Here is a 15,644-nt window from a genome sequence, read left to right on the forward strand (position 1 = left end):
ACCGATATCCAGAAACCTGGGTTAGCTCACTATTCCAGTCGCCACTGTCAAGCTTTCCAAAACCTCTGGGCCACAGTTCCTTTATTTGCAAAATGAAGAGAATGGTGTCTATGACCTTAACCACTCTCTTTCCCACCATCTAATCCAGAGAATCACACACTTGCTAATGGTCAGGCTCATCCAAGGCGAGAGCTTATTAAGACAGATGTAGGTACTGGAATCTCCCTGTTGTTTAAAGTTCCACAGGTGATCTGATAGGTATGGGGATCACTGGATAAATGTAGGACAGTAAATACACCAGAGACCCAAAGAAAAATTCTTCCCAAGTGTATAAAGTTTGGAAATTTATGTGGGGAAACTAGGCTGGCCAGACTAAGTGGAAGAAGGTTAAGAGGGGCCGTGAAAGCCAGAATGGTTCCCCGCCTTCATGAAACAAGGAGGCTTTGTGGGCCCGAGTGAAAACTGTGGGTTTTTAGTTGGGGTATCAGCTCCGGCTCTCTCAGGTATGCAGAGAGAGAGAGAGACTCTCACCCACTGCGGTCTGCCCTCCGAGGACGCCCTGAGTCCCTTCCCCTTTTTATCCTGTAGGTCCACAGTAGGACCCTTTTCGAAGTAGGGGAGGCTGCATTTGCCACGGGCACTCGGCAGCGGTTCCCGGAGCTCAGGGTCTGTCTCACTTTGGGTGAGACCGCGCTTCCTTCAGAGAACCCTGAAAAGGTCCCGGAACAAAGGAAAACAGCCGTCTGTCTGTCTGACCTCGCTTTACTAAAGACAAACCGCATTTATAAAATAACTAGTCACTTCGACTTCCTCACCCTGGGCGAGTTAGGAAGGCGAGGCGGCGTAGGAGTGATCACTCCGGGGCTGTATTTATTTAGCGTTCAGTCCAGTACTTTGATTTCAGGGCAAAAGCGAGCCAGACAGGTCAGCGTGAGGTAAGGCTCCAAAACTCCACTCATCTTTCGCCGAGGGACTCCTGCTTCCTGACCCTGATAATTGGGGGACCGGATCTCAGTATTCGTGCATGTTTGTTTGCTTAACACCCCCCAGCTATCCCATCCCTTAGTCGAAACGGGCTCAGAGAAGCGTGCCGCATCCTTCGGTCGCTGCGCGTCCGTCTGAGTCCCTCGGAAGCAGGTCCCTGTCGGCCCCCGCATCTGGGTCGCCAGGGCGCGGGGGAGGTTGAGGGGTGAGGGGTCCCCTGCCCGGCGCCGAGCGCTGGATTGTGCCCGGCGAGGACTCGCGCCTGCCGCCTCCCAGCCCCCGACTCTGGGAAAGGAGGGAGGGGACGCGAGCCGGGCGAGTGGGGCCGGCCGTGGGGTGCCTGGGAAGCCGGGCTGCGCTGACGTCACTGGGCGCGCAATTCGGGCTGGAGCGCTTTAAAAACCAAGCGTGCGAGTGGCGATGCGGCTGCAGACAGCGCCGGCCGCCCGCCGCAGCAGCGAGCGCCGCCCCCGCCGCGGCTGCACCAGAGCCGTGCCCCGCGCCCGCGCGGCCGCGGCCGCCGCCTCCGCGCCCCGCCGCGCCGCTCCTCCGCGCCCCCGCCGGGGGCCAGGAGCGCTGCGCCCCGCGCCGCGGGCGCCCGCGGAGCCGCCGGAGCCCGCCGAGCGCCGCCCGGCGCGCCACTGTCCGCAGCAGCCGCGACTCTGCCCTCAGCCCGCGTCCCGCTCGCGCGCCCCGTCCGCGGGCACCATGGACACCTCCCGGGTCGGCGTGCTCCTGTCCCTGCCCGTCCTGCTGCAGCTGGTGGCCGGGGGCGGCTCGGCGAGGCCCGGCGCGCAGCCGCGGGGGTGCCCGGCGCCCTGTCAGTGCGAGCCCGACGGCAGGATGCTGCTCAGGGTGGACTGCTCCGACCTGGGGCTCTCCCAGATGCCCTCCAACCTCAGCGCCTTCACCTCCTACCTGTAAGTGCGCCCCTGCGCGCCCCGGGAGCGGGCAGGGAGGGAAAGGGGGCGCCAGCCCAAGACCGGGCTGGGGGCTCCTCGGCTCTGGGGCGCGGGAGAGTTTGCGAAGGGCATCTGGGCCAGCACTGCTGGGGCTCCAGGGAAGTGCTCGCGTCTCTGAGGGTGGTACGCCTGCACTTTTGGGGCCCCGAGAGAAACGGTTTCAAGGGCAACTGTCCGAACGCGTGGCGACTTCCCAGCCCAGATCGACGCATGTCGCAGGGTGAATTCCTCCGAGGGCAGGCATCTGTTACCGCCCCCACGCCCGGCCCCCGAGCCTGGAACCCAAGCGCGGGCTGCCCCGCTGGCCGGGGCCAACCTCCCCTCCGCGTCCAGCCGGGATCCGCTGAAGAGCGGCACGAGTTTCCCCAGAGGAGAACCTCAACCTGCCCAGCCCCAGAGGGGCTTATCCTACACGCCCTGCACCGCCGCCTGATGGAACCCCTTTCTTTTCTTCCTTCCTTTTTCTCTTTCTTTCTTTCTTTTTTTTTTTTTAGCCAAGCGATTAAAATGTAGCAGCCACAAGTCCCGATTAGAGCTGCCAGAACTGTTATCTTTACCTTTGGCTGCCCGAGCCGCCCTTTGAAGTGGCCGCGGCCGCGGTGTAATCTTTAACCATCTCCTCCTGCAGGGGAGGAAAAGGGAAGCGGGTTGAAGGCGGCTGGGCGGGTAAACACGGTGCCGACTTCCAAGCGGCGACCTGAAGCTCTGGCATCCCCGAGTGATCGCCGGCCCCTTCTTCCCCCACCACGACCCCCTAACGGCGGAGATGAGGCGGCGGCGCGTTTCAGAACGTCGTCTCGGGAAAAGCCAGGCCCAAGGGTAACAGGTGGTTGGGCGGACGTGGCCAACCGGGAGGAAACCGACTCTCCGGGACCGCGGGTTCTAGTCCTGGAGGAGAATCTGGGTCTTGGTTCCTGCGGGCCCAGACCACTGTCCCGCCAATCCTAGGAAACCGGCGCTCGCGACCACAAGGTGACAACGTTGAGATTTAAATTCGAGGCACTGCCGTGAGCCCACCCCAGGCCCACGCAATCCCAGTTTCGGCTTCTCTGGCATACCTTGGCTGGAGCGAGTTGAGATGTTTTCAGACCTGGTTTTTTTCCTCCTGTTTAGTTGTTTTCTGGAGGGAAGAAACATGAAGAGGCTTGCAGGTCTTCTTCTAGGCAGTGAACCTTTTTCTAGAGGCAGCGCGAGGAAGAAAAAAATGTTTTTTTAAACTTGCTTTAATATCGACTTTTCAAGAAAGGGGCTGTCCTGTTAGATTTTAGTCCCATCCTCATCTACCATAAAAGCTATTTTGGCTGCTCTTCTTTACCTGAAAGTTATAAAATTATCTATTCTCTCCATCGGTTTCCCTACAATCGCAGTCATTGCCTATGGTAGTGATATTTTTACAATGATGGGAATGCGCCCTCCTAAATGATTATTCTTTCAATTCCCATTTCCTCCCCCTGAATAGCTGTCTCTATTACAAACTGAAACACTCATCCCCACCCTCTCCCTTTAATTGCTAAGGTCAGTGTCCCAAGGATCATGGGTTCTCTTGCATAGAGAATTTCTAAAACTAGTTTGTCAGTTCCACATAAAAGCCTATAACTGCTCTTCTCCATCACCCTGAAGAAGTGTGACTAAATGAAAGGGAGGCGTGCAAGCTCCCAAATGTTTACCTGCTATTTTCATCATTCACTTACCTAATAAAGTGTGATTATAAATTCAGAAAATAAATTTATGGACAGTGGTGTCAGATGCCTTTTTGTCCCACTTGAAAGAATTAACATTTATTAGACTTCTATTCCTAAAAGCTGGCATAAAATGCTGCTTTAAACCGTTTCTCACATACCTTAAATGCATTTAGCTGCGTCCTCCAAATGCTCAGGAAATCTCTTGGCCACTGTTCCCTATTTCTTGTATTTATTATTATAGGTAACACCTTGGAGTTAAGATACCATTAGGAAGTTAATTGTCATATTTTTCCCTTGCAACTTGATGTCAGCCTAAATCCTGGCCTAAGAGGAAGTTAGAGTCTTAAGAAAAGTGACACAGTGAATGCTAAATGCTATTTGCTTTTAACATTAACAATTCAGTGAATATGTGTGCTGAAGGTAGAAATCAGTCCAGGGGCCATGGGGTGCCATTCCTTTGTGGTTGAGGGATGTTTGTTTTTGTTTGTTTGTGATAAGCACAGGAAGTCTGCTTACTTTAAGGGTAGATGATGCCCTCTTTTGGTTACACCTAGTATTAATCTGGCCGTTTTTGCCTTCACTTGTACAAGCATAACCCAAAGGAGGAAGTTTTATTTACCCACCTAAATGAGCATGTGTTTTTATATATTTTCTTATTTTAAGAAATACCTTCTCTTTGCCCTTGAAAGCCCTACTCCACTGGTGCCCAGTGGTAAACTTTGATGAGAAATTTAAGTTTACACACTGATGTGGGTGAAGGGCCAGGACTACTATCTTTTACTATTTGTAGTAGGTTATCACCATTTATTTGAGTCAAAATGTTATCTCCTAAACATCCCCTCCCCCCCCCCAAAAAAGAGCAAGCATTTCACTTTCTTCAAACAAATTGATGATGGCAAGTTCCAGCTGTACTTTTGCCACTGATAGCTGGCTAATGAGACTTGTAGGTAAAGAAAGCTTCCTAAATCTCTTCATTGAAAGCAAGAACTGTTTATGTGCAGTTTTATAATCTTTATTCTTCAGAAAAGTCAAATCTTAAGCCAGTTTAAACAGTAACATTAACTCTCTTCTTATTGAACTTCATTCCCTGGTAGAGCTGTAATTTGGCCATTGAACATGGTAAAAACACAGGAAGAATCTCAATTTTAATTCTCCCTCTCCATGTCCCTCTTTGTCTCTCCCCCCTTCTGTTTCTCCCAATGGTTTCGGCCTCTGATTTTACTAATAGGGGCTAATAAAGTCCACTCACCAGAAAAGGAGGATCAAACCAAGGCTGTGATATAAAAGCAAACAATAAGCTTATAATGTATTGATACATTTCAATCTATCAATAATGAGCTTTCAGAAATTAAATAGCTCTAGCATTTAATATTACAGGTAAGTTATTTTAATGCATGAAACATGGACATTTTTGCAACAGAGGCTTAAAAGTAAGCTCCCCTATGCTGTGTCTTAGTATGATATCCAGGTAGAAAATTAAATCTTAATGAACATTCTAATATAGTAAGTATACTTTTCTTTATTGGTCTAGAATAGTTATTTTATTTTTAAATGAAAACTGATTTTATCCCTGCTGTTGCTTAGAGACACGAACATTTCATCCACAAGCAAATTTATGTTGTAAAACCAAAGAAACCCAGAGAAAAGTTTATGTAGTTTGATTGCTTTCCATTTTTAACTCTGGAACAAAATTTAATTTTACATCTCATTAGTAAAACTGATATTAATAAGAACTGATCCAAATCTTCAAGTAGTTGAATTAAGCATGGCCATGGCATCACATGTAAATATGTTTTGTGTATTTAAGATGCCATTTTAGGATGAAATAACAGTTTTAGAACCATTTCTGAAAGGGGTCGAATATAGTTCTGCTTCCTTTCAAACAAAGTATTTTAAATAACAGTAAAAATTCTACTTTAGAAATGGTTCCAAAAGCCTTAACAGTTGTAACAATCAAAATTTAGATCAATTGCAAAATGTATACTTTTGTTCTATAACTTACCTTTAAAATTTTGTTTAAAACATAATGATGCCAATGACTTTTCTGGATTTCGATAAAGTTCTTTATTTTTTCCAGGATTTCAGATTTTTTCAGTAATTTTTTTAATGCGGGCAATTATCGAAATTAATTGACCAAATTAGTCCGAGTGTTTTTTTAAGGAACTTTCAAAATGCAATTTTGTGCCACAAATTTAGAATAAATGTGAAAATAGATGCATGATATATTTTACTAAATGTGTTCAACGTGTGTGGCTAAATTTGTGTGACAAGAATGAATTTTTACATATAATAAACATGATCTTAAGTCAGTTTTTTCTTCCCTCCTTATGTAATTTCTTCAAAGTAAAGGAGTTCGGAATAAAGAACAAAAGATAGCAATCACAAGTTAGTTAGAAGAATTGAATAAAAAATAACCTTTGTAAATTAATAAAATTATGTTTTGATACTGAAACCATTCATGCTTGAATATATTTAATGATGTGGGGAAACACAGAATCAGTCTATGATTTCTCATAGCTAAATTATTTATCTGAAATATTTGTTTTTAATTCCCAAAGCATAGAACTGTCAAAGGCATATAAATAATATCTGACTTAGCTGTTAACCCAAAAGAGCTATCATAAAATTAAAGACATTGTGGAATAGTCATGGTTTTATAACCAATACCTAAATTCTACCTACCTTAGTAAAGCTTTTTTATATATCTGCCATCAAATTCATAAATTCAAGTCATTTTAGCTATAAATTTAAGTGTTTCCAATTAATCCAAATCATATGCCATAACAGAAATGAAAACAGTAGTCAATTCTGCATCAAGCAATTTTGTGAAGCATTTTTTTTTGTTTCGTTCAGTTATTTATATAAATTTAGAATAATTCTAAATGGCACATTACCTTGTAAACAGCCCCCAAGTGGGTATTTCTGGTAAATTGAACTCTTCATGAGAAGGGAAATTCCTTCCTATGAGATTCAATCGCCTCGCTCCTGTGGCAATATTTTCATTTAAAAGACTCATTTTGTAGTAGAGAGATGAATTAGACTAACATTAAAGCCACAATTGGTATATTTCATACCAAACAAAATGGAATCTCTAGCCCTGTTGCTATTTTTAATGACTCTTACTAGAATTTCATTTGTTAAATCTGCCCATGAGTTCCAACCAACTACCACTCTTCTAATCCCAGAACTGGCAGCTTCAGTCCGCATTTTATTCAGCCATTACAGAAGCCAACTACATGCTCAGTTTCACCTGTGAAAATCATTACCTATGGGAAGAGGAAACATTTCATAGGCTATAAGGAGGGATTTTTCACAAACATCTCATAAATCGGAATTAATTTTATCCTCCGTAAGTTACATGGTAGGAAGCAGACCCATTCTTAAAAGCTATGGCATTTTCTTAGATCTCTTCCAGTTAATATTTCTGTTACATTGATTGAACCCGATAGCAATGCCTCATTTGAAATTGACAGGTAGAACTTCAATCGCTTGATTTCAAGAAGTGGGATAATATTATCTCGTGGTAATACTAAAAGATGGTTAACCCTGTGTTAGCATTAGTGGGGAAACAGTTTAAAAGATGTTCCAAAGCCGGAGCACTTTCTAATAAATTATATATTTCTTCTCAGTGTTCAAGTTTGGAACTAGTGATGCTGAAATTTACTTTCTGAGAGTATGCAGAAGAAATGACATAAAGCCTTTTTCCTTAAAGTTAGTTGGACAAATACTCCAGGATGGATGACGATGGGCTGTCTCTGCTTCACTAGGTTGTCTTTGCCTAGTGAAGACCCTCCGCACTAGGCTGTGAGCTTCTCCAGGGGAGGAACATTTCCACTTTATATTCCAAGTGCCCACACCAGTGCCTGGCACTTAAGGGATGTTCAGTAAATATTTTGTAATGTTGAATAGAATTACCTGACCCAGCTGCTGAAATTCCAGCAGCTAAAGAGAGTCAGAGAAAGATTGATCAGAACGTGTAGTTTTCAAGTAACAGAACAACACAAGGCTACTGGTACCCCACAATTATGGCCTGGCCCCATTTGAAGTATAGTTGAATTGTGTTCAGCTTAAATGATGGGATGAGTTCTTTATTTTAGCAAAGACAGCAGAATTTATATATCCAAATTAGTTTATTACTTCAATAATAATAGTAGCAACAGCAGACCTTTATAGTATACTTGCTGTGTACCAGGCACTATGCTAAATGTGGGACAAAAACCTTATGATGTAGGTACTATAATCATCCCTAATTAGAGAGCCTGAAAGCTTATTCAAGATTCCATTACTCAAATGATTTTGGACCTCCTAGAAGTTATCTTCTGGGCCAGTTTATCAGCAACACAAGAAAGTCAGCCTTCTCATTTAGAGTTATGCTTCATAACAGTTGTAATTGGTGCCGAAGTATTTTAGCACATTTTTTTCTTTTCAGGAACACACTTTATGAAGCTCTAATATAAGAAATATTGCTTCAGGGAATTCTGGAGCAAAACACAGTTTTTAATGTTCAATAAAATGAATATTAAAGTTTAGGGACAGTATTTTAGGGTTAGTAGATAGCTTTACGTATATCTTCTATTTTCTTACTACTGCAGAAAGAATTTTTCCTGTCTCCAAGTCAGAGAAAAAAATGTGGTAGCTGCCACAGTATTATAAAGAGTAGTCAATAGATTAGTAAGGCAAGAATAAAACTTTTTTATCCCTATGACCAGATCTACATGTCGAATAGACTAGCTGCATTCTTTTGAATTATTTCTCAGTTCAGAGAGAGAGGAACTTTCTTAACAAACTAGTTTTATTTGAGTTTGTATTTATGTTTAAAATTGATGACATGATATGAATTGGTGTCACAAAAGTTATAAAAAATGTCATTTAGTTGATTCCAAATGAAGAGTTATTTCATAGTTTTATCAAATTCTCCCTCTCCCTCTCTAGAAAGAGATGTGTGGTTTAATAAATAGGCCAGTGATACGAATTTCTGTGTAAATTAGAAATCTTGGCCCTATCTGGATAATTCAGAGAAAAGTTCCCTCCTTCAAACAAATAAGAATCATTCTTGTTTGAACCATTTAATTCTTTCAGTTCTCCAATCCATTTGCTACTGTAAACTTGACATACATTAGTCATTTTATTGTATTACAAAGTCAACATGAAAAATGAATAGGTGAGCAATGAATTACAAATCAATTCAGTAGAAAGAACCCCTCATCAAATGAGAACAGACGTTTAAAAAGTTCAGGATACATGAGTAAATCTCTAAAACCTCTTAAAACAATACACTCACACTCTTGCATTTCATTAACATTAAAAATTTTAAAGTATTAAGTAATCCTAATTTTCAAATATCACATATTTTTACCTGTGCCCAGGTTTTTTCATATTCCTTTATCCTTCTTGCCTTTAGAAGGGGTTTTGTTTCATGTTCTAGCAAGGATTGTGGTAGTCAAGGGGAAAGAAAGCAATCTGATGTGCACACTAGCACACACACACACAAACGCATCAATAAGAAACAATTCCCTTTGTGCCACCTGCTTGGTAGAAATGATACGTACATTGACAGAGCTCGGCAGTGGAGATCCAACCCTTTTAAGGGGAGAGACTGAGGAGCTGGCTGTATGAAGGCACCTTCAGTTGAGTTCAGAAGCTGAAATGCAGAAGACAATCATCCTGGCAGAGGGAGCCCAATTCCAGCTGAGAACGCGTGCACCGAGCTGACCTTCCTCATTGGCCTGCCAGCCCAGATTAAGCTTTCCTGAAGTGGTCCCTTGTTAGCCCAGGCTTTTCCACAGTGTTGCTCATCTTTCACAACTGGAAGCCAAGTGTTTCAAACTGTTACTCAATTTTGCAGCCAAATTCCTTTATTTCCTCTTTCCACCCCCTTTTCTCCCTCACATAACACCACACTCTCTGTGGTGACTAAAGCCTTTCTTGCATGCCTTTCTTTCCAAAGTCTACAGGAAGAAGAGAACCAAAAAAATTTCTATTTCACTAAAAAATAACTGGTAAATACGTTTTGTTTTGTTTTAAAAACTTCATTAATTAGAGAAAGGACCTCTACAAAAGATGTCTATTTGCAAGAATAACCTTCCTTTGATCAAAAAAGCCACAAAAGTATACTTCTCAGGAAAGTAGAAAACCACACATGATCTCAAGTGGAAAAAATATAAAGAATTTGCTGAATTTTTAACCTTATTACATAACAAAGATATTATTTTTAAGTGGGTTGGTTAATGTGGGCTGTGTCATAACTTTCATTGTGTTGTGTTTGGGTTTACCCAGTGTTGTTTTAATGAGTTTATTGGTTCAATGCACAAAACACACCGCATGGCACTTGAAGTTTGTAGGTTATAAATTTTCTTGTGAGGCCCATACTTGAAGGAACTTTGTTACATAATCAGTTTGTGTTTAAATATATCAGCACAAGAAGACAGAGGCAATACTTTATTTTCTCTTCGTACTTCCTGTCCTGAAGGTGTTCTTAGCAGACATGTCTGCATTTGGCAGTAGGCCTCTTCTATGTTTGTTAAAAGTACTGAATGCTCAAAAGAGTGAGCTCTAGGGAAAGCATAGTAAAAGAGGAGGAAAGGCTACAGAGGAACCTTGTTACCCAAGAGGCAGTGCAGGGAGAACTGAGAGTTGGTGAGAGATTGGTACCTACACTAGGCACCCTGTCCCAAGAAGGTATACTTTTCTTGTGTCTTTCTTTATCCTCTTCCATCTCTTGCTTCTAGATATATCAGAAGAGGCCTGGAAGGGTGCATTTTCCTTATCTCAGATGCTTTCCCCCCAGGGCTTCAAACTACTAGACAAAGAGAGGCATAAAAAGAAAATTCCTTGGGATGAAAGTATCCACTCTAACTATGAGAGTTGGGGTTTGAACTTGGAGAAGCTGCTTCACTATCTCCGTGGTAGGAGATCTTAGTTTACCTGCAGCCACTATTCCCCTAGCAGCTGTTGTTCTCTGGGACTCAGTGCCACAGAGTACAGGAAGAAGTGCAAGATCTTTTTTCATTGAGTCTTCAAGTTTGGGTAGTAAAAGGAAATCCTAGTTAAACCAGATTCTCCCAGGGTGTAAGCATATATCATTTGAAGATCTCAAAGGCTTTAGCAGCATGAATCACTGACAGCAAATATCCACCTTCCACCCCACAGCAGCTGGCCTTCCTGCAAAACGTCCACTTCCCCAGAGTCATACAATCATGAGAACTATTAGGTGGATGTGGCCTGGTCCTAAATGACCGTTACATGGTAATTTGAAGCCCCCTTTCCCTTCGCAGTAGAAACTTCTGAGAATGCAGTTAATTGATAGTGGGAAGGGAAGGCTGATGTTGGTAACTTTATATTAATTATAAGAAAAAATAATTCAGAGCTTGCATTAATAACTACATTTAGAGTAAGTTCTCCTGTAAAGAACATGGATAATCTTTTATCCACAAATTACCAGAATGACTCAACTGGATACCTAGAGTCATATTACACAGTAAGACTGAAATTTAATCATGAGTACAAGAGTATTACCCGAATTACCCAAATGAACAGAATTAATTAAAATCACTTAGATATGTTGCAGAGGTCTTCAAAGAGTCAAAGACTATGCCTACCCATGGAATTTAGGAAGGGAAGGATCTTAGAGGTCACTTAATCCAACACCTTCATTTCACAGATGATGAAATGCTCCTAAGAGGTAAATGGCATTCTCAAAATCACATAGCTGGCAGAAATGGAATTGGAATCCAGGTCTTTTGAAACTCCAGCCCAGAGCTTCTTCTTGTCACCTTGTTATTCCAATGCCAGATAATTAAATTAATTCTAAAACTCCTAGTTACTTTTCTAGTTGCTGCCAAATATCCTGCAGCATATGCATGTTGTGTATGTTTGTGTCTAGTGATGTGCCTAAATTTTAACCTTACCATCTTTTGTTGGCCCATTGTAGATATAAAATGTCTCTACAACAGTGAAGATCTGCAGAACAAAGATAACAATCAGATTGAGTTTAGGGAGTGAATAATTAGTTTCCCAAACTTCCATTCACAGAAGTTAAATGTGTTTATGGTAATCTCAAATTTTATTTGTGACCTTAATTTAATCAAGTGTAGGTCACCTTATATCTCTTGTATCTGTCCCCTCTCTCATCTGTCCCTGAAATTACCTGAGTTCAGTCTACCTCACTTTTTGTCTGGATAGCTGTGACATTCTCCTGTCTTTGATCTGCAGAGACACCCTCCCCCCAACACACTCCCTACCACCCCTCCACCCCAGTTTGTCCAAGATGCACCTCTGATCATGCCTCTCTTTCATTGGTTTGCTGTGACTTCCATAATGAAGTTTAAGGCCTCAGTTTAGCCCACAAAGCTAACTTCTCTTGCCTCAAGTCCCACCTGCAACCCCGGCTGTTACCTTCCCCTCCCTAACAGCCCATTGCTCTCTTTTCTCCAACCATATCAAACTACATTCTATAGTTTCCCTATTTCATGCCTCCAGGTGTTCCCATGTGTTGGTCTCTGCGTGGAATGCCTTTCTTCTTTTTCATCTTGCTAACTCATATGAGTCCTTCCACACTCAGTTCAAATATCATCTCCTCTGGGGAGCCTTCTCTGACCCATTTTAGAAACCTGTCTTTGATGGTCCCACCTCATGACGAGCCCACTCTCTCATAACATTTACCTCACTTTTTATCACCATACTTGGTTGGTCTCTTTATCTACATCCACTGCTGGACTACATACCCTTTGAATTGAAGATTTTCTTAGACTACAAAAGAAAGGAGGACAGGAGTTTGCCCAGGATTTGGATCAGAACACAGAATCCCTGTGCCCATGCTTGCCTATGCCTGGGCATCTTCAAAAGGTGATATGACCAGGACATGCTTGAAGGAGAGTCAGCACCATTCTCTCTCTCCGGAGTGCTGGCTACTTTTCCTCTAACCTCTAAAAGGTCTCAGACTTTGTCCACACCTAAGATAAAAGGTACCATTTTTCTTGCCACCAAACATATAACAGAGAATGAGACCAGCTGTTACAATCCCTGATATAATTTTATAATGTAGGTGACAGAGAGGTTCTTTCCTCTAAACTTGAATGACTGTGTTGTTTGTGAACTCCCAAAATCAAAGAAAGAAAAATTCAAAAATTGCTTTTAACACTTCTTATGCCCAGGTCCTCATCTGACTCTCATATAAACTCACACACACACACACATAAACCACAATAAAATAGTCATTATTATCCCCACTTTAAGACATGAGAACCCATCTTGCCAAAGATCACAAACCCTATTTTAAGTAACCATGGCAGGTTTCTCTATACCTCAATTTCCTCATCTGTAAAATGGCAGTAATAATAACATCATTGGGTTGTCATGAAGATCGGTAAGATAATACACAGAAAGCCTATGTATAGCACCTGATATGTGAAAAGCAGGCAATAAATGTTAGGTGTTTGGTTTTTTTTTTTTTGGTTGATAATGTTAAAGTTATCACACTAACCCCATGCTCTTTCAAATATACCATATTTTCATGCTTTACAAGTGTAAATATAATTTTCCTTAAACAACATTTTTTGAAAATATTTAAAACAATAGAGAACAGAGAGGTATCTACTAAGAGGAATAGAGGAAGCAAGAAGGAATCGCTTCAAATGAGTAGTGCATCACCTTGCACCTGTTGTAAATTAAAATATTCCACTTTCCATCTCTGATGCTTTCCATCTCAGCTAGACAAAAGATTCTGTGCTTGGGCGAATGTGTCACACTGTGTAGACACTGTATGAATTCCCAGAGGAAAAAAAAGCTTAGCGAAAGCTTAGTCACAGAGAGGAGGGTAATGGCCTAATGTTAAGAGTCTACACCTTGGACATAATTTAATGAATGATCCACCATTTGTATCCTGGGCTTGAACTGTTTTCAACTTCTCGTTCTCTTTTTCATCCAACCCACACCCACAATTTTTCCTACTTATGTAGAAAATATTCACTTGGTAATAATTTCTTGGGCTCTTAGAAGCTCGGTCTCTTCATTTACACTTGGAAGAAGTAAAAAAGAACATCAATGTTGGAAACAACTTCAAAATAAATGTATCTAGTTACTGTAGGACGATAAGGCAACTGGCACATTCTTAGGAGCTACAAAATAATTTAATCACCATGGTGCAGAAGAAATATCAGGACAGCAGTGATCTAGATAAGAAGTCTAGATCCGTGTAGTTCTCAAACTCATCTCCACATGAGCTCCACATAGGAGCAAATGCAAAACAGCCCGAAGTCCAGATCACACACCAAACCAACTAAATCAGAATCTCTGGGGAAGGCACTAGGTATCAGAATGGTTTAAAAAAAAAATTGGCTTTTTTAAAAAGCCCTTCTGGGCAATTTCAATGGACAGCCAAGTTTGAGAACCATGGATCTCAATTGAGTTATCCCACTAATCAGCCACAGAATCCCTGGCAAGATGACATCCCTGGCATCCTCCCTGTCTCGATTTTCGCCTCTGTAAAATGAGAGAGGTGAGCACTGAGGGCTCTCCTAATTCAATCGTTCTATGAATCTATCAGTTTGACATTTGCAGGTAGTGTAATAGGGCAGGTGTAGCTGTATTGTAGAAACCCACCTCCATCCCGATTTTGTGCAGCAAATCTGGGAGCGTTGTTTACTCTCCTGCAGTGAACATTACTTAAAATGACTTTATTTGTTTTGCAGTTTAGAGAACCTCTGTAGGTAGCCTCAGGAGCCCATTCATTCCATTAACATTAAATCAACAAGCAGATCTTCTTTCTGCCTCTCTCTAGCAGGATTAATGGATTTTGGCATGATTTGTGCATCTAGCAGCAAAACCTCGTGCTGAGAAAGCTAGCAGGCTTGACTAATTCCCAGCAGTGCTAACTTCATAACTTACTTTAAGCTTTTAACTTTGACTGAAGATTAAAGGTAATGACTTCATGCTGTTAAGTTTGAATGCATGATCCCAAGATGCACAGAAAACTATGCAAAAATGATAAACTGATAAATTAAGATTATATATATAAGATTTCTATATTTATATTAGCTCATGAAAATAATCCATTCTGTGTAGGTTAAAAGAATCCTTTAAAGGACTGAGAGACCTACATAAATAGAATCATTACAATAAATAGAGTATTGACCAACTCATATGTGAAATGTAAGCATGAGAACCTGGGGTTAGGGGATCGTAAATATGCTAATAGATGGCCTGGTTTTGTGTGAAGCAGTAACATGATGGAATGTTGAATATGAATAATTTTCTAAGAAGCAAAATTATCTTCTATGAGACCAGTTATCACTTATAAAGGATCCCACAAATGACTACGTTTACACTTTTTTCTTCCAGTCTTAAATTCAGAATTCAGAGAGGTCTAGATTAAGAAGGGGAGAAAAGAAAAAAAAAATTGCAATATTTCCAGCCCATCTGACAAGTCTACATAAAAAGCTTTTGATCAAAGGATCTTAAGTACACTTTACTGGTGTGACAAACAACATTTTTATCCCTTTATTAGATTTATTTTTCTTCTGAAAACTGCAGTGACCAGGGTATGGTTTGTGAAAGAAAGCTGGCAGGGTTGTGTTCTTTGATTCCTAATTAACACCTTCAGTCTCAGAAGAGAACCAACAGAAATACCATAAAATGTTGCAGCTGCATTGTGATTCCGCTTGGTTGGTTTGTTAAAAGTCGGCTGGGCATTGGCAGCTGCAATAAAGGGAAAGCTCAATGGATGTTTTGTATTGTGCCCACTGAAGTGAAAGAAGGCAACCATTTTATTTTTCAAATGGGCAGCTGCAGTGTGAGGTTTAAATGGAGCTAAATGCAAGATTTACTGTTAATCGATAGTAAATAAATGAAAAAAATAAAACCTATCTTTCAAGTCTTTACAGTCACATAACAGAAATTGTAGTGAGAAATTACTAAGAACAATGAAATCGTTTTGGAGCTTTTAAGCAACTGAGTTGGGGAATTCGGCAACAAGGAATAGCATTCATTATTAAAATCAAAATAGGCCTTTTTGAAAGAA

The 15,644-nt window shown here is 41.6% G+C and overlaps 1 protein-coding gene across 1 annotated transcript in view; it reads left to right on the plus strand.

The window, feature by feature from the left end:
* The first annotated feature begins 1,431 nt into the window (after positions 1-1,431).
* The window catches only part of LGR5 (leucine rich repeat containing G protein-coupled receptor 5), a 129,053-nt gene continuing 114,840 nt past the window's right edge, over positions 1,432-15,644 (plus strand). Inside the window, exon 1 of the mRNA XM_058308427.2 lies at positions 1,432-1,904. Coding sequence (XP_058164410.1) covers positions 1,693-1,904 — 212 coding nt within the window. The 5' untranslated portion in view covers positions 1,432-1,692. The remainder of the gene's footprint in view (positions 1,905-15,644) is intronic.

The sequence above is a fragment of the Dasypus novemcinctus genome, chromosome 12 (assembly GCF_030445035.2).
Source record: "Dasypus novemcinctus isolate mDasNov1 chromosome 12, mDasNov1.1.hap2, whole genome shotgun sequence".
NCBI lineage: Eukaryota > Metazoa > Chordata > Mammalia > Cingulata > Dasypodidae > Dasypus > Dasypus novemcinctus.